The sequence below is a fragment of the Neoarius graeffei genome, chromosome 18, assembly GCF_027579695.1.
Source record: "Neoarius graeffei isolate fNeoGra1 chromosome 18, fNeoGra1.pri, whole genome shotgun sequence".
Classification (NCBI taxonomy): domain Eukaryota; kingdom Metazoa; phylum Chordata; class Actinopteri; order Siluriformes; family Ariidae; genus Neoarius; species Neoarius graeffei.
Window position 1 is genome coordinate 22,861,931 of NC_083586.1, and position 23,166 is coordinate 22,885,096.

Below are 23,166 nucleotides of genomic sequence, written 5' to 3' on the forward strand. Positions count from 1 at the left end.
ATCACATCCCTGTCCTATACTCATGAGGGTACCATCAGAACAACACTGAACAACAGTGGTGTGCATGGCAGGGTTGCAAGGAGAAAGCCACTGCTCTCCAAAAAGAACACTGCTGCTCGTCTGCAGTTTGCTAAAGATCACATGGACAAGCCAGAAGGCTATTGGAAAAATGTTTTGTGGACAGATGAGACCCAAATAGAACTTTTTGGTTTAAATGAGAAGCGTTATGTTTGGAGAAAGGAAAACCCTGCATTCCAGCATAAGAACCTTATCCCATCTGTGAAACATGGTGGTGGTAGTATCATGGTTTGGGCCTGTTTTGCTGCATCTGGGCCAGGACGGCTTGCCATCATTGATGGAACAATGAATTCTGAATTATACCAGCGAATTCTAAAGGAAAATGTCAGGACATCTGTCCATGAACTGAATCTCAAGAGAAGGTGGGTCATGCAGCAAGACAATGACCCTAAGCAAACAAGTCATTCTACCAAAGTTAAAGAAGAATAAAGGTTCTACCAAGGTTAAAGAAGAATAAAGTTAATGTTTTGGAATGGCCAAGTCAAAGCCCTGACCTTAATTCAATTGAAATGTTGTGGAAGGACCTGAAGTGAGCACTTCATGTGAGGAAACCCACCAACATCCCAGAGTTGAAGCTGTTCTGTACGGAGGAATGGGCTAAAATTCCTCCAAGCCAGTGTGCAGGACTGATCAACAGTTACTGAAAACGTTTAGTTGCAGTTATTGCTGCACAAGGGGGTCACACCAGATACTGAAAGCAAAGGTTCACATACTTTTGCCACTCACAGATATGTAATATTGGATCATTTTCCTCAGTAAATAAATGACCAAGTATAATATTTTTGTCTCATTTGTTTAACTGGGTTCTCTTTATCTACTTTTAGGACTTGTGTGAAAATCTGATGTTTTAGGTCATATTTATGCAGAAATATAGAAAATTCTAAAGAGTTCACAAACTTTCAAGCACCACTGTATATTCATTAATTATAATTATATTTTTCATTTATAAAGAACTAAAATAAATGCAAGCAATGCTCTGGAATCTAAATCAGGGATGAGAAGACTTTATTTTGGTCATGTTTATTTGAAATATTGATATTTTAATGAACAACAAATAATATAGAGACATCCTGTAGTAGGTATAGGAGATCCTGCAACTCCCAAATAAAGTCCAAATCAGGATTACAACCAAGTTTACTGTTACAGCTGAACACAAAACACGTTACGACGGCACGTTATCCATCACAGACAGGCGTCCCTCCATATGCAGCTCTGTACCTGAAAAGTACAAGAATGAAGATATATTTAAATTGAAACTTTAATGCTCATCAGACAAACAAAGAGACTAAAGAAATATTAAAAACATTTATACTTGTAGTATGACTTGCTCGAGAGCTTTGACTTACAGTGAACGATAAGAGCTCATTCGTAGACGTCTTTCTTATCTGCGATGTACTGAACAATTTCATCAGGAGTCATCAGCTTCTCCGCTTCAGCGTCAGGAATCTCAAAACCTGCACAGACAGAGGAAGGGTTGAGCCTTTATTATTAGTGAAGTATCTGCCGTACACGTCCCTCTGAATGAGCTGTTACTATAGAAACGATAACGGATGTGAACGAGTGCATTAATATAAACCTGCACTACTGACAGAGCTGCTGTTATAGAAAATCAAAATCAACACCTTCTGACCAATCAGAATCCACAACTCAACAGCACTGTGGTGTAAATTAAAACCATCAGAACGCACCAAATTCGTCCTCCATGGCCATGATGATCTCCACTTGGTCGAGACTGTCCAAGCCCAAGTCCTTCATGAAGTGAGATGTGACCTGAAGCTGACAGAGAGAAACAGTGTGGTAAGGATCAGCAAAAACAAACAAACAAACAAACATGGAGGAACGATTAACAGCCAGGTAGCGCAGTGGTGCAGCAGGTAGTGATGTCGCCTCACAGCTCCATCGTTTCTGTCCGTGTGGGTTTCCTCTCGAAAAACATGCCAGGAGATGAATCAGCTACATTATTATATGACGTGTGATGGCACAGCTCGAATACAGTGTCTTGCAAAAGTATTCATCCCCCTCGGATTACATATGTAATCAAGATGGCAGCATGTACGGATGCAGCGGCCCCTCGCTCTCCGTGTTTAGTGTCTAAAAGCGCGTGTTCTAGTGTAGGTCTCTGTGCTTTATGTCTACGTACACATGCAAGTAGTGCACTGACAATGTCGGTCACAAGATATTGTCGCCACTGCCTTCTAGCTATAGGAAATATGACCAAACATCTTGTCTTGGACCAGAAAGTCATAGAGGAACTTCGAGGCCTGGGTCTTCTCTGCCAGACTACTACATCATCGGACTCGCCTGCTGTGTCTCACCCAGAGAGGAGGCGCCGGAAGCAGTGTGAGAGAAAACAGAAGCGTGGAGGCATCCAGGCTAGGCTAGCCCGCATAGACCCGCGATACCATCCCTCATTCTGGCCAATGTACGCTCACTAGACAAAACAGACTACATAGAACTCATGAGATCTGCGCTACGTGATGTGAGGGATTGCTGTGTTTTCATCTTTATGGAATCCTGGCTGAATAACAACATCCCAGACTCTGCCATTCAGCTAGCTGGGCTAACATGCTACCACGCTAACCGAGCCTTTATGGAAGGAGGCAAGACTCACGGCAGGGGAGTGTGTTTTTAAATCAGTGACGCTTGGTGCCGGAATGCTACTGTTGTGCACAAACACTGTTCTCCGCTGGCGGGGTTTATCAAGTGCCGACCCTTCTACCTACTGTGGGAGTTTACATCGATTCTGCTCGTCGCTGTTTACATCCCTCCCACCGCTAACACCAACGTTAGGAGCGAGGCACTCAATGAACTCTACCAGGCCATCAATGAACAACAGCGCACCCAGATGGATTCTTAATCACAGCAGGTGACTTCAATCATGCAGATTTAAAAGGTTTTACTGCCCAAATTACATCAACATGTGGACTTTCCAACAAGAGGTGACAACTTACTGGACTTGGTGTACACAACCCACAAAGGAGCTTACAAGGCCTGCCCCACCTGGGTCTCTCTGATCACATCATCATGCTGAGACCTGCATACAGACCCAGAGTGAAAGCCATCAGACCAACACAAAAGGAGGTACATGTGTGGCCAGAGGGGGCCTCCTATGCTTTGAAAGACTGTTTTTTTTTTTAGCACTACACACTGGGACATTTTCAAAGAAGCGGCCACTTGCAATGACCACACAGACTTAAAGGAATACACCGAGGCCGTCACAGCATACATCGCTAATTGCACTGATGAGGTCACTCACTGCAAAACAGTCACTGTTCATGCTAACCAGAAGCCTTGGCTGACAGGAGAGGTTCACGGGCTCCTGCGGGCTCAGGATGCAGCCTTTAGGGCCGGTGACACTGCAGATCTACAACCCCGATTCCAAAAAAGTTGGGACAAAGTACAAATTGTAAATAAAAATGGAATGCAATGACTTACAAATCTCAAACTGATATTGTATTCACAATAGAACATAGACAACATATCAAATGTCAAAAGTGAGACATTTTGAAATTTCATGACAGCAACACATCTCAAAAAAGTCGGGACGGGGCAATAAGAGGCTGGAAAAGTTAAAGGTACAAAAAAGGAACAGCTGGAGGACCAAATTGCAACTCATTAGGTCAATTGGCAATAGGTCATTAACATGACTGGGTATAAAAAAAGAGCATCTTGGAGTGGTGGCGGCTCTCAGAAGTAAAGATGGGAAGAGGATCACCAATCCCTCTAATTCTGCGCCGACAAATAGTGGAGCAATATCAGAAAGGAGTTCGACAGTGTAAAATTGCAAAGAGTTTTAACACATCATCTATAGTGCATGATATCATCAAAAAAGATTCAGAGAATCTGGAAGAATCTCTGTGCGCAAGGGTCAAGGCCAGAAAACCATACTGGGTGCCCGTGATCTTCGGGCCCTTATGACCTCTGCATGCTCTTGCGACAAGGCTTTCGCAGATAGCTTTTCGCAGACAGTTGTAATTTATCGTTGAGCGGGAAGTAATAGGCGTGCGCGATGTTATTCACCGCAACAATGCAAGGGGGCGCGAAGTCGCGAAATCGCTAGGAGTAGTTGGTGGGTGTGGTTAGTGGAGTGTTTATCCTCCGGTTACTTATAATGACTAGAACTGGAGTCATATAGATGTACGTACTTCCTCACTTCCTCGATCAACCGCTCTTCGTGCTGCTCCATCTTCGCTCGTGTTTTTAAAAATGGCGGTACTGAAAACAAACCAAACCGGGAAAGTAGGGAAGCGGAAGTGCGTGTACAGCGGATGTAGAGTGGACCAATCAGAGCCCTCTCGTCTACAACGCTGTCTGCGAGGCTTCTGCGGTGGTCACAATTTTTGGGAGGTGCGCGCAGAGCGTCTGCGAAGGTGGGGGGGCTACGCAGATGCTGTCTGCGACACCATCTGCAAGGACTGGGTTGTCAGCATAAATTGGCCTTTAGACAGCACTGCATCACATACAGGCATGCTTCTGTATTGGAAATCACAAAATGAGCTCAGGAATATTTCCAGAGAACATTATCTGTGAACACAATTCACCGTGCCATCCGCCGTTGCCAGCTAAAACTCTATAGTTCAAAGAAGCCGTATCTAAACATGATCCAGAAGCGCAGACGTCTTCTCTGGGCCAAGGCTCATTTAAAATGGACTGTGGCAAAGTGGAAAACTGTTCTGTGGTCAGACGAATCAAAATTTGAAGTTCTTTATGGAAATCAGGGACGCCGTGTCATTCGGACTAAAGAGGAGAAGGACGACCCGAGTTATCATCAGCGCTCAGTTCAGAAGCCTGCATCTCTGATGGTATGGGGTTGCATTAGTGCGTTTGGCATGGGCAGCTTACACATCTGGAAAGACACCATCAATGCTGAAAGGTATATCCAGGTTCTAGAGCAACATATGCTCCCATCCAGACGACGTCTCTTTCAGGGAAGACCTTGCATTTTCCAACATGACAATGCCAAACCACATACTGCATCAATTACAGCATCATGGCTGCGTAGAAGAAGGGTCCGGGTACTGAACTGGCCAGCCTGCAGTCCAGATCTTTCACCCACAGAAAACATTTGGCGCATCATAAAACGGAAGATACGACAAAAAAAGACCCAAGACAGTTGAGCAACTAGAATCCTATATTAGACAAGAATGGGTTAACATTCCTATCCCTAAACTTGAGCAACTTGTCTCCTCAGTCCCCAGACGTTTACAGACTGTTGTTAAGAGAAAAGGGGATGTCTCACAGTGGTAAACATGGCCTTGTCCCAACTTTGAGATGTGTTGTCGTCATGAAATTTAAAAATCACCTAATTTTTCGTCTTTAAAATTATACATTTTCTCAGTTTAAACATTTGATATGTCATCTATGTTCTATTCTCAATAAAATATGGAATTTTGAAACTTCCACATCATTGCATTCCGTTTTTATTTACAATTTGTACTTTGTCCCAACTTTTTTGGAATCGGGATTGTAGCAACAGCCAGAGCCGACCTGTCCCGCGGCATCAGGGAAGCAAAACGTCAGTACAGCAAGAAAATATCTGGATACTTCAGCAACACCAGAGATGCACACTCTCTCTGGCGTGGCATTCAAACCCTCACAAACTACAAACCCCAACCACGGACGTGAGAGAGCGACAGCACATTGCTAAACTGCCTAAATGACTTCTTTGGATGCTTTGAAAACACAGTACACACCAGCACAGATCACCACTCCTCCCCCCCCCCGGATGAGCAGGCTGTATGTCTGGCTCCAGCCAGCGTGGAGAGGACCCGCTCCAGGATCAACCCATGTAAGGCAGCTGGACCAGACAACATACCTGGTCATGTTTTGAAGGACTGTGCCATAGAGCTCAAGGATGTTCTTGCTGACATCTTTAACATCTCCCTGAACCAAGCTGTTGTCCCCACATGTTTCAAAGCTACAACCATAATACCAGTGCCAAAGAAGTCCCTCCCATCCAGCTATAATGACTATCGGCCCGTAGCACTGACTTCCATCATCATGAAGTGCTTTAAGCGACTGGTCATGCAGAACATCAAGTCCATTCTCCCTCCCTCTCATGACCCGTTCCAGTTTGCATATAGGTCAAACAGATCCATAGAGGATGCCAACTCCGCTGCTCTGCACCCAGCCCTCACTCACCTGGGCCCTGTACTACGAACGGAGGTTAACCTACCCAGAAGTAACCCAGGGTTCCCCCGCTAAACCGGGGTTGACAAAACCTGGTTATCTTGTTTGGGGTTAAACGGTACTACGACGCCAGTTATGAAGTTGATTTGTTGAACCTGTGTTAACCTAATCAGGGTTAATGCGCGTTCACGTGAAAGGGGAGGTTATCAGCGCAAATCCCCACTGTTCACAATGGCACGGTCGCCGTACTTCACGGAGGAAGAATGCGCTGTCATAATGCAAAGCTACGAGGAGTTCAAAACAACATTAAGAGCAAAATCTAACACAGCGGCTGCCAGTAAGGAGCGGCAAGCATGTTGGCAACGAATTGCCGATCGGGTAAATGCGCAAGTACATTCTCCCTTCTACATGTTCCAGAACAGAAGTATAGGATGAGAGAAAGCTTCATGATCAATCACAAGTCACAGAAAATGGTCCTTCGACGTGGCCCCAGTCATATATAGCTTGTTTAATGTCCGAAAAATCCTGAATAAAATTTGGTATGGTAAATTCATGGAGTAGCCTACTTAAGCTGATATGCGCACAGAGTCACATGAATTAGGATGACTGACTGTTCAGTCCCTTTGACTAAGTTGGTGTCGGTCCTGTGAACATTTCAGAGGCAACAGCAGTGCCAAACGCACCTGGCAACAGGTGAAATATAAAAACATCATTCATAATGGTGTGTGCGCGCGCGTGCAAGCAAGCATTCATTTGCCTTTTATTTATTCAAGTTTTATCTGTTTGCCTAATAGTTCAAATTGTTTTGTATATAGTTTATAACGTTGTGTGATATTAATGATAATATTGTGGGAAAACTACTTTGCACGGACGTTCATTTAATTTATTCTATCGTCATTTTGTTTGTTCTATTTTTGTGTATTTTATTTATTTATCTGTTTGTCTAGTTGTATCTATTTTTCTAATAATAATATATTTTTTGCATTAATAGTTAGTTTTTTCCTATTAAAATAATCTTGGGTTCTTGTTATAACTTTATCTATTTATCTGACTGTTTAGTTATATCTATTTTTGTTACAATTTCAATATTTTTAATATAGAAAGTTTTTTTTCTATTAATGTTCTTGTGTGATAACTAGTTCTTGTTATATTTATTGTAGTTGTATCTATTTTGTACTTAAATATTTTTGTAAAACAAGTGTTTTTCTATAAAATATTCTTGCATTCTTGGTAACTATGTTCTTGAGTGGGTTCTTTTTTTTTTTTTTTACAGAAAAGCCGTTCTGCATGGACATTCATTGAAGCCCTCATTGTTTTTTAATGGTTATTTATGAGCGTTTAGGGGTTACAATAATGTAAGTCTAGGTTGCTTTATATAAAAGGTATGTCCAGAAATATTGATGTCACTGTCTAAGCAGAGGGATCTGGCTTCTTTAGACGCTGTCTTCTTAAAACTGAATAAATATTTAAAAAGAGCCAAATGAGCCAGTCTTTTGAACGGCTCTTTTCAAAGAACGGATCACAAAGATGCGGATCCCATCAAAGAGCCATAAATCCCATCTCTAATCTGCGCTCCGATATCGCACGGGTCATCCAGGTACGCTGGCATTGTCTCTAGAGGAAATGTCGGTGGAGAGGTGGTGTTTAAAAAGGGTGTGGTTAATCGGAAACCTCGGGTTAACCAAGAACATAACCTGAGACGAGCAGGTTTGAGATGCAGCGTAAGTTGCCATGGCAGCATACCTCGGTTTGAACATAGCCAACTTTCGTAGTATGGGTTAATCGGGAAGTTACGCTGCACGTGATCAAGTTACTCTCTAAGTTACCCTGGTAAGCCTGAAAACCCGCTTCGTAGTACAGGGCCCTGGACTCAAAGAACACCTGTGTGTAAATGCTGTTCTTGGATTACAGTTCAGCATTCAACACAATCATTCCCCAGCAGCTAATATAAAAACCTCAGACATTTGGGACTCAACACCTCTCTTTGTAACTGGGTGCTGGACTTTCTTACAGGGAGGCCACAGAATGTTCGGGTTGGCAGTAACACCTCCAGGACCATCATGCTGAGCACAGGGGCCCCACAAGGGTGTGTGCTCAGCCTGCTGCTCTTCACCCTGCTGACCCATGACTGTGTACTAATCTACAGTACCAACCACATCAAGTTTGCAGATGACAGCTGTGGTGGGTCTCATCACTAACAACGATGAAGCCAACTACAGGAATGAGGTGAGCCAACCGGTCCAGTGGAGTAAAGACAATCTCTTCCTGAACGTGGGGAAGACCAAAGAGATTGTGGTCGACTTCAGAAGAGGTCACTCACAGTATCCCCCTCTGACCAGACAGTGCTGCAGTGGAGAGGGTGAGCAGCACCAAATTCCTAGGGGTGCACGTCGCTGAGGACCTCTCCTGGTCCAACAACACCGCATCGCTGGCCAAGAAGGCTCAAACTCGCCTCTACTTCCTCCGCAAACTGAGGCGTGCACGTATCCCACCCCACATCACGTGCCCTTTCTACAAGGGCACCATTGAGAGTGTCCTCACTGGCTACATCACTGCGTGGTACAGAGGCTGCAGTGCCTCCTGCTGGAAGACTCTGCAACGTATAGTGAACATGGCCAGGAAGATCATTGGTACCCCTCAGCCCTCACTTACGGACATCTATCACTCCCATCTCACCCGCAGAGCCATCAGCATCACTGGTGACACCTCACACCCTTCACACTCACTCTTCAGCCTCCTGCCCTCAGGGAAAAGGTACTGGAGCCTCCGGGCCCGCTCTACAAGATTAATGAACAGCTTCATCCACCAGGCTGTCAGGATGCTGAACTCTGTCCACTACCTACCCCCTGCCCCTGGTCTGGAACACATTCATTCACACAAGAAACTCTCTCATCCGTTTGCACATCACACTACAATCATTTGCATTACTGCTGTATCTGCTGCTATTGCTCATTTGCACTACTGCTCATACGTACCTCATAAGCTACTCTTCTAGCCCTTCTCCATCACAGATATTGTACTGTATTTGCACTACTGCTATTTTGTACACTGTTTGATTTTAGTGTATTTTACACACACACACACACACACACACACACTATACTTGGTAATTTATTTATTGAGGAAAATGAACCAATATTACATATCTGTGAGTGGCAAAAGTATGTGAACCTTTGCTTTCAGTATCTGGTGTGACCCCCTTGTGCAGCAATAACTGCAACTAAACGTTTCCAGTAACTGTTGATCAGTCCTGCACACCGGCTTGGAGGAATTTTAGCCATTCCTCCGTACAGAACAGCTTCAACTCTGGGATGTTGGTGGGTTTTCTCACATGAACTGCTCGCTTCAGGTCCATCCACAACATTTCGATTGGATTAAGGTCAGGACTTTGACTTGGCCATTCCAAAACATTAACTTTATTCTCCTTTAACCATTCTTTGGTAGAATGACTTGCGTGCTTAGGGTCGTTGTCTTGCTGCATGACCCACCTTCTCTTGAGATTCAGTTCATGGACAGATGTCCTGACATTTTCCTTTAGAATTCACTGGTACAATTCAGAATTCATTGTTCCATCAATGATGGCAAGCCGTCCTGGCCCAGGTGCAGCAAAACAGGCCCAAACTGTGATACTACCACCACCATGTTTCACAGATGGGATAAGGTGGTTATGCTGGAATGCAGGGTTTTCCTTTCTCCAAACATAACACTTCTCATTTAAACCAAAAAGTTCTATTTTGGTCTTGTCCGTCCACAAAACATTTTTCCAATAGCCTTCTGGCTTGTCCACGTGATCTTTAGCAAACTGCACACGAGCAGCAATGTTCTTTTTGGAGAGCAGTGGCTTTCTCCTTGCAACCTTGCCATGCACACCATTGTTGTTCAGTGTTCTCCTGATGGTGGACTCATGAACATTAGTCAATGTGAGAGGGGCCTTCATTTGCTTAGAAGTTACCTTGGGGTCCTTTGTGACCTCACCGACTAGTACACGCCTTGCTCTTGGAGTGATCTTTGTTGGTCGACCGCTCCTGGGGAGGGTAACAATGGTCTTGAATTTCCTCCATCTGTACACAATCTGTCTGACTGTGGATTGGTGGAGTCCAAACTCTTTAGAGATGGTTTTGTAACCTTTTCCAGCCTGATGAGCATCAACAACGCTTTTTCTGAGGTCCTCAGAAATCTCCTTTGTTCGTGCCATGATGCACTTCCACAAACATGTGTTGTGAAGATCAGACTTTGATAGATCCCTGTTCTTTAAATAAAACAGGGTGCCCATTCACACCTGATTGTCATCCCATTGACAGAAAACACCTGACTAATTTCACCTTCAAATTAACTGCTAATCCTAGAGGTTCACATACTTTTGCCACTCACAGATATGTAATATTGGATCATTTTCCTCAGTAAATAAATGACCAAGGATAATATTTTTGTCTCATTTGTTTAACTGGGTTCTCTTTATCTACTTTTAGGACTTGTGTGAAAATCTGATGATGTTTTAGGTCATATTTATGCAGAAATATAGAAAATTCTAAAGGGTTCACAAACTTTCAAGCACCACTGTGTGTGTGTGTGTGTGTGTGTGTGTGTGTGTGTATATATATATATATATATATGAGTGCATGTATATAAAAAACACACGTGTGTGTGTGTGTGTGTGTGTGTGTGTGTGTATATATATATATATTTTATATGTGTGTGTGTGTATATATCACACAAATGTGTACATGTGTATATGTATACGTGTGTGTATATCACACAAAAGATATATTATAGATAGATATTGTTTTTTCTGAATATAAATATTTGTTTTTACAAGTAAGGTGAAAGAGAAACAGCATTTCGATTCTCCTGTGTGTCCTGGATATAATGAATTGACACAAAAAAAACAAACAAACAAACAAACTTTGAATCTTGAATTTTTGCCCATTCCTCAAGGCGAAACTGCTCCAACTCCTTCAAGTTAGATGGGTTGCATTGGTGTACAGCAATCTTCAAGTTATGCCACAGATTCTCAACTGGATTAAGGTCTGGGCTTTGACTAGGCCATTCCAAGACATTTAAATGTTTCCCTTTAAACCACTCCACTGTAGCTTTAGCAGTATGTTTAGGGTCATTGTCCTGCTGGAACGTGAACCTTTGTCCCAGTCTCAAACCTCTGGCCGACTCAAACAGGTTTTCCTCCAGAATTGCCCTGTATTTAGTGCTGTCCATCTTTCCTTCAGTCCTGACCAGCTTTCATGTCCCTACAGATGAAAAATATCCCCACAGCATGATGCTGCCACCACCATGCTTCACTGTAGGAATGGTGTTCTCAAGGTGTTGGGTTTGTGCCACACGTGGCGTTTCCCATGATGGCCAAAAAGTTCAATTTTAGTCTCATTTGACCAGAGAATCTTCTTCAATGTGTTTGGGGAGTCTGCCACATGCTGGTGGGCAAACTTTAAATGTGCTTTCTTATTTTTTTTCCCTTTAAGCAATGACTTTTTCCTGGCCACTCTTCCATAAAGCCCTGCTCTCTGGAGTGTATGGCTTAAAGTGGTCCTATGGACAGATCCTCCCATCTCCGCTGTGGATCTTTGCAGCTCCTTCAGTGTTATCTTTGGTGTCTTTGTTGCATCTCTGATTAATGCCCTCCTTGCCCGGTCTGTGAGTTTTGGTGGGCGGCCTTCTCTTGTCAGGCTTGTAATGGTGCCATATTCTTTCCATTTTGCTATAATGGATTTAATGGTGCTCCGTGGGATAGTTTTTCTAACCCAACCCTGATCTATACTTCTACACAACTTTGTCTCTGACCTGTTTGGAGGCTCCTTGGTTCTCATGTTGCTTGCTTAGTAGTGTTGCAGAGTCAGGGTCCTTCCAGAACAGGTTGATTTATACAGACGTCATGTGACAGACCATGTGACACTTTGATTGCACACAAGTGGATCTTAATCAACTAATTATGTGACTTATGAAGTGAATTGGTTGGAGCACCTCTTATTTAGGGGATTCATACGAAAGGGGGTGAATACCTATGCACACTCCAGATTTCTGTTTTTCATCTTAATTATTGTTTGTCACACAATAAAACAATTTGCATCTTTATAGTTGTGGGCATGTTGTGTAAATCAAAATGGTGCTAACCCCCAAAAAATCCATTTTAATTCCAGCTTGTAACGCGACAAAACAGGACAAACACCAAGGGGGATGAATACTTTTGCAAGACATTGTACAGTGGTTTCACAGCAATGAGGATTCTTCAGACAATCTCAATTTTTTAGTTGCAAATAATTTTGTTAACTTTACTGATTTTCCTCCCATTTCAATATCATGAGTCGAATCAAGGCGTAAAATCTCAATCACGTCCATTTTAGTTGTAGTATTTCAAAATGTAGGAAAGGGTCAATGAGGAGGTGTGAATACTTATAGAACACACAGTAAGTCATGCACTAAATATCTGATCTCTGAAGAACTCTTCTAGCTCCGATTCTTTACCTGCTCTGGATTGATCTTGTCGTACAGTTTGAGGACGTAGAGCACGCGGTCTCTGATAGATTCAAGGGTTAAAGGTGGAAGGTCGCCGTACCACCGCCACTGCATCCCACCGGGAGTCTGACAGAAGAGAAGGGCGTTAGAACAGGTGGAGGTCGCTGCAGGCACACTTATTAAAATATTAACATGAGTGGAATGACAGTGACATGATTTCTCATGTGACAACTCTGTTCAACAACCCCCTGGACTGAATCCTCTACTTCGAAAAAAAAAAGTCTTTAATTTGGGTCCAAGAGGTCACAGGTTCAAGTCCCGGACAAGCCCACATTTCTGTCATGGTTTGGCTCAAAAGGCACAGATAAGGCCAATAAATACATTTATTTTAACCAACAACAACTACACCCCAATCGCAAAAAAGGACAAAATAACATGATGGAGCGTAAAAGTCAGTTCAGAGAAGTGTGTGCATGAATGAATGGAATGTACTAGTGCATCTAAAAAAATCAGAATACCATGAAAAAGTTCCTTTTTTCATAATTTAATTCAAAAAGGTAAACTTTCATATATTCTATATTCATTACATGTAAAGTGAAATATTTAAAGCCTTTTTTTTGTTTTAATTTTGATGATTATGGCTTATAGCTCATGAAAATCAGAAATCCAGTATCTCAAATTATTAGAATATTCCCTAAGATCAATAAAAAAAAAAGGATTTACAATACAGAAAATGTCCAACTTCTGAAAAGTATATTCATTTATACACTCAATACTTGGTTGGGGCTCCTTTACCATGAATTACTGTATCAATGCGGTGTGGCATGGAGGTGATCAGTCTGTGGCACTGCTGAGGTGTTATTGAAGCCCAGGTTGCTTTGATAGTGGCCTTCAGCGTATCTGTATTTTTGGGTCGGGTGTTTCTCATCTTCCTCTTGACAATACCCCATAGATTCTCTATGGGGTTCAGGTCAGGCAAGTTGGCTGGCCAATCAAACACAGTAATATGGTCAGCAAACCATTTGGTAGTAGTTTTGGCACTGTGGGTAGGTGCCAAGTCCTGCTGGAAAAGGAAATCAGCATCTCCAAAAAGCTCGTCAGCAGATGGAAGCATGAAGTGCTCTAAAATCTCCTGGTAGATGGCTGTGTTGACTTTGGACTTGATAAAATACAGTGGACCAACACCAGCAGATGACATGGCACCCCAAATCATCACAGACTCTGGAAACCTCACACTGGGCTTCAAACACCTTGGATTCTGTGCCTCTCCACTCTTCCTCCAGACTCTAGAACCGCGATTTCCAAATTAAATGCAAAATGTACTTTCATCTGAAAAGAGGACTTTGGACCACTGAGCAACAGTCCATTTCTTTCTCTCTTTAGCCCAGATAAGACACTTCTGACATTGTCTCTGGCTCAGGAGTAGCTTAATATTAGGAATGCGAAAGTTGTATCCCCTTTCTTGAAGATGTCTGCTCGTGATGGGTCTTGATACACTGACACCAGCGTCAGTCCACTCCTTGTGAAGCTCTCCCAAGTTCTTGAATCAACTTTTCTTGACAATCCTCTCAAGACTGCGGCCATCCCTGTTGCTTGTGCACCTTTTCCAGCCACCCTTTTCAGCAATGACCTTTTGTGGCTTACCCTCCACAAAAGGGCATCAGTGATCATCTTCTGGACAACAGTCAAGTCAGCAGTCTTCCCCATGATTGTGGTTGTGTGTACTGAACTAGACTGAGAGATACACTGTGTTCATACTGTTTTACTCAAACTCGAAATGAAATATAATATTTTGAGATGGGTTTTTTTATGTTTTTGTACTGTATGCCATACTGATTAAAATTAAAATAGAAAAATGCTTGAAACATTTTAGTTTATGTGTAATGAGTCTATAATGTATAACATTTTCACTTTCTTAAATAACTGATGGAAAATCTTGAACTTTCACAATATTCTAATTTTCTGAGATGCACTAGTATAGTGTTGAGTTGTAGCAAGAGACAAAGCAGTAAAATGCTGTGCGCGAGTGATGAGCTTCCCAGACTCAGAAAGAACGAGATTTTATAGTGAAGAAACACTAACTCCAGTCCAACTCCAGATCACCCCCATGCCACGCCGCATTGATACAGTAGCTCATGGTAAAGGAGCCCCAACCAAGTATTGAGTGTATAAATGAATATACTTTTCAGAAGTTGGACATTTCTGTATTGTAAATCCTTTTTTTGATTGATCTTAGGGAATATTCTAATAATTTAAGATACTGGATTTCTGATTTTCATGAGCTATAAGCCATAATCATCAAAATTAAAACAAAAAAGGCTTTAAATATTTCACTTTACATGTAATGAATATAGAATATATGAAAGTTTACCTTTTTGAATTAAATTATGAAAAAAATGAACTTTTTCATGGTATTCTAACTTTTTGAGATGCACCAGTGTGTGTGTGTATGTATGTATGTGTATATATATATATATATATATATAAAAAATATGACACCACAGATGTCCTGTACAAGAAGGGCCAAAGTCGTCTCCACCTCTTGAGAAGACTGGGGTCTTTTGGTGTGTGCAGGACACTGCTTAGGACTTTTTGACTGTGATGGCATCAGCAATTTTCTATGCTGTGGTCTGCTGGGGCTGTGGAAGTTCAGAGAGGGACAGGAAGAAACTTAACTAGACAGGGACACTCTAACGAGTGCAAACCCCGCCTTTTCCCTATTAAAATACATTGGGCGAAAATTTCGAAGTTCTGCCATGACCTTGACCTTTGACCTCCAAAATTTAATGGTTTCCTTCCTGGGTGATTGGCAACACATGTACAAAATTTGGTCCAAATCGATCCATTGGTTCTTGAGATATCTTGCAGACACACAGACAGACAGACAGATACACACACAGACTGACGCAGGTGAAAATAATAACCCCTCCGACTACTGTCGGCGGGGTTAATAAACTGGTCAGAAGGGCTGGCTCAGTCTTGGACTGTCCTCTGGACTCCATTTAGGTGGTGGGTGAGAGGAGGATGTTAGCCAAGCTGACCTCAATCATGGATAACCCCTCTCACCCCCTACATGAGGCTGTGGGGGCTTTAAGCAGCTCGTTTAGTAGTAGACTGCTACACCCATGGTGTAAAGGCCTCTGCATGCTCTTGCAACAAGGCTTTCGCAGATGGCTTTTCGCAGACAGTTGTAATTTATTGTTGAGTGGGGAGTAATAGGCATGCACAATGTTATTCACCGCCACAACGCAAGGGGGCGCGAAGTCGCGAAATCGCTAGGAATAGTTGGTGGGTGTGGTTAGTGGAGTGTTTATCCTCCGGTTACTTATAATGACTAGAACTGGAGTCGTATAGATGTACGTACTTCCTCGATCAACCGCTCTTCGTGCTGCTCCATCTTCACTCGTGTTTTTAAAAATGGCAGTCGTGAAAACAAACCAAACCGGGAAAGTCGGGAAGCGGAAGTGCGTGTACAGCGGATGTAGAGTGGACCAATCAGAGCCCTCTTGTCTGTGAGGCTTCTGCGGTGGTCACAATTTTTGGGAGGTGCTCGCAGAGCGTCTGCAAAGGTGGGGGGGATACGCAGACACTCTCTGCGAGGACTGGGTTGTCAGCATAAATTGGCCTTAAGGAGGAGAGATACCGCAGGTCATTCATACCTGCTGCTGTCAGACTGTATAAAGGCCAATTTATGCTGACAACCCAGTCCTCGCAGATAGCGTCGCAGACAGTGTCTGCGTAGCCCCCCCACCTTCGCAGACGCTCTGTGAGCACCTCCCAAAAATTGTGACCACCGCAGAAGCCTCGCAAACAAGAGGGCTCTGATTGGTCCACTCTACATCCGCTGTACACGCACTTCCACTTCCCTACTTTCCCGGTTTGGTTTGTTTTCACGACCGCCATTTTTAAAAACACGAGTGAAGATGGAGCAGCACGAAGAGCGGTTGATCGAGGAAGTGAGGAAGTACGTACATCTATACGACTCCAGTTCTAGTCGTTATAAGTAACCGGAGGATAAACACTCCACTAACCACACCCACCAACTACTCCTAGCGATTTCGCACCCCCTTGCGTTGTGGCAGTGAATAACATCGCGCACGCCTATTACTCCCCGCTCAACGATAAATTACAACTGTCTGCGAAAAGCTATCTGCGAAAGCCTTGTCGCAAGAGCATGCAGAGGCCTTAAGAAGGAGAGATACCGCAGGTCACTCATACCGACTGCTGTCAGACTGTATAACATCCACAACTTGTAATGTAGCACCAATAACCTGTTTGTCGTTTAATTTGCACTACTTCACCACTACTACCGCTGCCATCTCTCATCGATGCAATTATGTGCAATAATATAGGTCTTAAACTATTTTTATACATACTTTATATATATATATATATATATAAAATTTATGTATGTGTGTATATATACAGAGTCTACCTGGAATGTGCAATTTTTCCCAAGCCTCTCAATAAGGCAATTTTTTTTTATACTTTTTCACGGTAGATAATGCAAATAGTCCTCTGTATTTAATCCTTCGTTTGTCTAATTTTTATTTCAGTTTTATTTGTTATCTGTTTGACATTTTCTTGCTACTGTAACACGTGAATTTCCCCGATGTGGGATGAATAAAGTGAATCTAATCTAATCTAATGATGAGTGATCTCATTCTCATTATCTCTAGCCGCTTTATCCTGTTCTACAGGGTCGCAGGCGAGCTGGAGCCTATCCCAGCTGACTACGGGCGAAAGGCGGGGTACACCCTGGACAAGTCGCCAGGTCATCACAGGGCTGACACATAGACACAGGCAACCATTCACACTCACATTCACACCTACGCTCAATTTAGAGTCACCAGTTAACCTACCGTAAAATACCAAATAATAGCCCGGGCGATTATTTGTCTCAATCATGTAAGAGACCCGGCGTGTATTAGAGACTAGGCGGCTATTTGGAACAGGCGATTAATTCCTTCTTCACAAACACCTTCCCCAAAATCTACCTCAAAACGGGGAAAAAAAATCATTCTCAGATAGGCCTACTTTTAACCAGTATAACTTACAGTTTGTTTAGAGTTAGATTACAGATAGCACGGTGCCGACTTCGGGGAATTTTGAAGACGCAGAATGCATCTTCGCATGGCACAGTCGGGGTGGATAAAGGATAAATCACACACCTTTTCCTGTTAATGACTAGTTAAGCGCATGCTTTACAAAATAATCAAGAAACCACACCATTGTCTGTGCGCAGCACTGTGATTTAATTACTCTGCAAAGTTATGGTCACTTGCTATCACCCTCACCCATGCAGCCTCCACCCTTTGCGCTTCGCGATGTCTGTCAATCTGAAATTGCATGGAGGGCGCGACGTTGAAGCAACATAATTAGGGTGCGAAGTGTCAAACCAAAGGGTTTTTTCTTATGCTGAAAAATAAGTGACCTGCAGTGGCTACATACTGTCATCTTGCATCACGTTTCTCTCCGAGACGTCTCCCTATTTGGCCGATATGAGCCTATTCCCCGAGTGAGTTGGTACGGTGGCTCGACCCCGTAGAAAACTTAAAGTTCGGATGAAAGTTAGTTGAATAGGTTACTGACTTGTAGGCCTACATGTTGCCTGCCTGACGCGTGCTTCTGCCCAACTTGCACGACAGATTACTTGTTGAAAAGGCCCCTTGGATTAGATTGGCCGCGAGCAGACTGAAATGCATGTTAGAACGCTCTCACCTTTTTTGTAAAGCGTCTTCCAGATCCGAATGGGTAAGGGCAAGTGAAATGGTATAAGGTCTTTAATAAAACTCAGTGTGTGCTTTGACGCATGCATTCGGCAATTTAGGTCGTTTAACAGAAGCAGCAGTCCAACCTTGGAAACCCGCAGTCCTCAATGTCACCACACACGCTGGCTTTCGTTGGGTATACCCAAAGGGGTGGCTAAGACATCTGTCAGAAGTTACGGAGTTGCATTCCTCAAGAAATATTACGGTAGACCAAGATTATAACATTGAAATGGCATGTTTATTATCACGTAACAAAATATTGTAAACAGTATTATAGAAATAATTTCATTCATTCATTCATATTGTTTCGGTAGAAAACTATGCAATGCAAAATCGTTTAAACACCAGAAAACCAGAAAAGTGCTGGGCCTCAAGATTCTAGATAGAACGTTCGGACGCCTTTTTTTTTTTTAGACCCCGGCGAGTATTCGGAACCGGCCTTTATTTGTCACAACACACGCGTACACCCGGCCGTTAAAGGGAACTCGGCGGTTAATTGGAACTCGGCTATTATTTGGTATTTTACGGTAACCTGCATGTCTTTGGACTGTGGGGGAAACCGGAGCACCCGGAGGAAACCCACGCGGACACGGGGAGAACATGCAAACTCCACACAGAAAGGCCCTCGCCGGACCCGGGGCTCGAACCCAGGACCTTCTTGCTGTGAGGCGACAGCGCTAACCACTACACCACCGTGCCGCCCATGATGAGTGATGTGCCAAAAAAAAAAAATACAAAGATAAAAAGATACAATACACCATCTAGATAAGTGTGAAGTGAAAGTGTTATGATGGTAAGGATAAGAATAGTGAGGTAGAAACATGAATAAAAACAAATACACTGAGTGCAGAATTATTAGGCAAGTGAGTATTTTGACCACAACATCCTTTTAATGCATGTTGTCCCACTCCAAGCTGTTTAGGCTTGAAAGCCTACTACCAATTAAGTATATCAGGTGCTGTGCATCTGTGTAATGAGAGGGGGTGTGGTCTAATGACATCAACACCCTATATCAGGTGTGCATAATTATTAGGCAACCTCTTTTCCTCTGGCAAAATGGGTCAGAAGAGAGATCTGACAGACTTTGAAAAGTATAAAATTGTGAGATGTCTTGCAGACGGATGCAGCACTCTTGAAATTGCGAAGATGTTGAAACGTGATCACCGAACAATCAAGCGTTTCATTGCAAATAGTCAACAGGGTCGAAAGAAGCGTGTGGGGGGAAAAAAGGCGCAAAATAACTGCACATGATCTGCGGAAAATCAAGCGTGAAGCTAACAAGCATCCAGTAGCATCCAGTTCTGCCATATTCCAGAGTTGCAACATTCCTGGAGTGTCAAAGAGTACAAGGTGTGCAATACTGAGGGACATGGCCAAGGTAAGGAAGGCTGAAAAACGACCACCACTGAGTAAGGCACACAAGATAAAACGTTAAGACTGGGCCAAGAAATATCTTAAGACTGATTTTTCTAAGGTGCTGTGGTCTGATGAGATGAGAGTGACTCTTGATGGGCCAGATGAATGGGCCTGTGGCTGGATCAGTAATGGGCACAGAGCTCCACTCCGACTCGGACGCCAGCAAGGTGGAGGTGGAGTACTGCTATGGGCTGGTATCATCAAAGACGAGCTTGTTGGACCTTTTCGAGTTGAGGATGGACTCAAACTCAACTCCCAGACCTACTGCCAGTTCCTGGAAGAAACCTTCAAGCAGTGGTATAGGAAAAAGTCAGCATCTTTCAAGAAGAACATGATTTTCATGCAGGATAATGCTCCATCTCATGCATCCAAATACTCCACTGCATGGCTAGCCAGTAAAGGTCTGAAAGGTGAAAAAAATAATGACATGGCCCCCTTGTTCACCTGACCTAAACCCCATAGAGAACCTGTGGTCCATTATAAAATGTGAGGTCTACAAAGAGGGAAAACAGTACACCTCTCTGAACAGCGTCTGGGAGGCCGTGGTTGCTGCTGCACACAATGTTGGTCGTGAACAGATAAAGAAATTGACAGAATCTATGGATGGAAGGCTTTTGAGTGTCCTAATGAAGAAGGGTGGCTATATTGGTCACTGATTTTGTTTTTGTTTTGTGTTTGAATGTCAGATATGTTTATTTGCAAATCTGGAGTTGTCATATCAGTGTACCTGGTGAAAATAAATAAGTGAAATGGCTACACATTTGGTTTTTATTAAGTTGCCTAATAATTCTGCACAGTGAAAGTTACCTGAACACATACATATTCTCCTAAAATGGCCAAAACTAAAAACACCCCACTCTAACTTCCATACATATTCAGCTTTGATATTTATGTCTTTTTGTTTGATTGAGAACATAGTTGTTGTTCAATAATAAAACTAATCCTCAAAAATACAACTTGCCTAATAATTCTGCACTCCGTGTATGACAGAGGTGTGTGTGTGTGTGTTCTACAGGAGTGCGTTTTTGTGAGCGCGCACACAGTGAACGCGGAGGTCACCGAGTGTCGGTCACCGGGAGAGAAACACACACTGACCTGAGCGAGCAGCGGCTTGTTTCCGGCCGCCAGGTGAGAGAACACTCGGTGACGGCTGAGAGGAAGCGCCGCGGAAACATCACACCGACTAAACACCACCGCGCCGCGGGTCAGTGTCCGGACACACCGGGAGAGAACGCGCGCCGCCATCTTTCACCCGCTCAACATCCCACAATGCAACACAGCTTCTACTTCTGTGGTGTTTTATGGCGGGTTGCAGCGCGGTTGGTTGTTTTACCGCCACCTAGAGGCTTCCAGAACTACTTCAATCACCTATCCATCCATTATCTGCAGGGTGGGTGCTGTAGTCTGTGGTGGACATATTTGAAGGCCGCTATTAATATCCATAGATTATCTGTAGCCGCTTATCCTGTTCTCCAGGGTCGCAGGCAAGTTGGATGCTATCCCAGCTGACTATAGGCGAGAGGCAGGGTACACCCTGGACAAGTCGCCAGGTTATCGCAGGGCTGACACAGAGACAAACAACCATTCAGACCTACGGTCAATTTAGAGCCGTCAATTAACCTAAGCTGCATGTCTTTGGACTGTAGGGGAAACTCACACAGACACGGCGAGAACTTGCAAACTCCACACAGAAAGGGCTCAAACCCAGGACCTTCTTGCTGTGAGGCGACAGTGCTAACCACTACATCACTATGCCGCCCCTCAGTGTTTCATGAAGTTTCATCTGGACATGACTAGGTGCAGGGTGGGTGCTGTAGTCTGTGGTGGACATATTTGAAGGCTGCTATTAATATCCATCCATTATCTGTAGCCGCTTATCCTGTTCTCAAGGGTCGCAGGCAAGTTGGATTCTATCCCAGCTGACTATGAGCGAGAGGCGGGGTACACCCTGGACAAGTCGCCAGGTTATCGCAGGGCTGACACAGAGACAAACAACCATTCAGACCTACGGTCAATTTAGAGCCGTCAATTAACCTAACCTGCATGTCTTTGGACTGTAGGGGAAACTCACACAGACACGGCGAGAACTTGCAAACTCCACACAGAAAGGGCTCAAACCCAGGACCTTCTTGCTGTGAGGCGACAGTGCTAACCACTACATCACCGTACCGCCCCTCAGTGTTTCACGAAGCTTCATCTGGACATGACTAGGTGCAGGGTGGGTGCTGTAGTCTGTGGTGGACATATTTGAAGGCTGCTATTAATATCCATCCATCCATCCATCCATCATCTGTAGCCACTTATCCTGTTTTCCAGGGTCGCAGGCAAGTTGGATTCTATCCCAGCTGACTATAGGCGAGAGGCGGGGTACACCCTGGACAAGTCGCCAGGTTATCGCAGGGCTGACATAGAGACAAACAACCATTCAGACCTACGGTCAATTTAGAGCCACCAATTAACCTAACCTGCATGTCTTTGGACTGTAGGGGAAACCCATGCGGATATGGCGAGAACTTGCAAACTCCACACAGAAAGGGCTCAAACCCAGGACCCTCTTGCTGTGAGGCGACAGTGCTAACCACTACACCACCGTACCGCCCCTCAGTGTTTCATGAAGCTTCATCTGGACATGACGAGGTGCAGGGTGGGTGCTGTAGTCTGTGGTGGACATATTTGAAGGCCGCTATTAATATCCATCCATCATCTGTAGCCGCTTATCCTGTTCTCCAGGGTCGCTGGCAAGTTGGATTCTATCCCAGCTGACTATGAGCGAGAGGCGGGGTACACCCTGGACAAGTCGCCAGGTTATCGCAGGGCTGACACAGAGACAAACAACCATTCAGACCTACGGTCAATTTAGAGCCGCCAATTAACCTAAGCTGCATGTCTTTGGACTGTAGGGGAAACTCACACAGACACGGCGAGAACTTGCAAACTCCACACAGAAAGGGCTCAAACCCAGGACCTTCTTGCTGTGAGGCGACAGTGCTAACCACTACTGTACATCACCGTACCGCCCCTCAGTGTTTCATGAAGCTTCATCTGGACATGACGAGGTGCAGGGTGGGTGCTGTAGTCTGTGGTGGACATATTTGAAGGCCGCTATTAATATCCATCCATCATCTGTAGCCGCTTATCCTGTTCTCCAGGGTCGCAGGCAAGTTGGATCCTATCCCAGCTGACTATGAGCGAGAGGTGGGGTACACCCTGGACAAGTTGCCAGGTTATCGCAGGGCTGACACAGAGACAAACAACCATCACACCTACGGTCAATTTAGAGCCGCCAATTAACCTATCCTGCATGTCT

General features: G+C 43.9%; 1 protein-coding gene across 1 annotated transcript; it reads right to left on the reverse strand.

Annotated features, from left to right (window-relative positions):
• Positions 1-1,066: 1,066 nt before the first annotated feature.
• Positions 1,067-21,140, reverse strand: ndufab1a (NADH:ubiquinone oxidoreductase subunit AB1a). The gene is made up of 5 exons (XM_060898558.1): positions 20,955-21,140; positions 12,682-12,798; positions 1,767-1,854; positions 1,425-1,532; positions 1,067-1,296 (listed from the first exon to the last, which is right to left on the reverse strand). Exons 1-4 carry the CDS (start codon positions 21,102-21,104, stop codon positions 1,441-1,443), a joined length of 447 nt encoding a protein of 148 aa, XP_060754541.1. The 5' UTR covers positions 21,105-21,140; the 3' UTR covers positions 1,067-1,296; positions 1,425-1,440.
• Between the last annotated feature and the right edge of the window lie 2,026 nt (positions 21,141-23,166).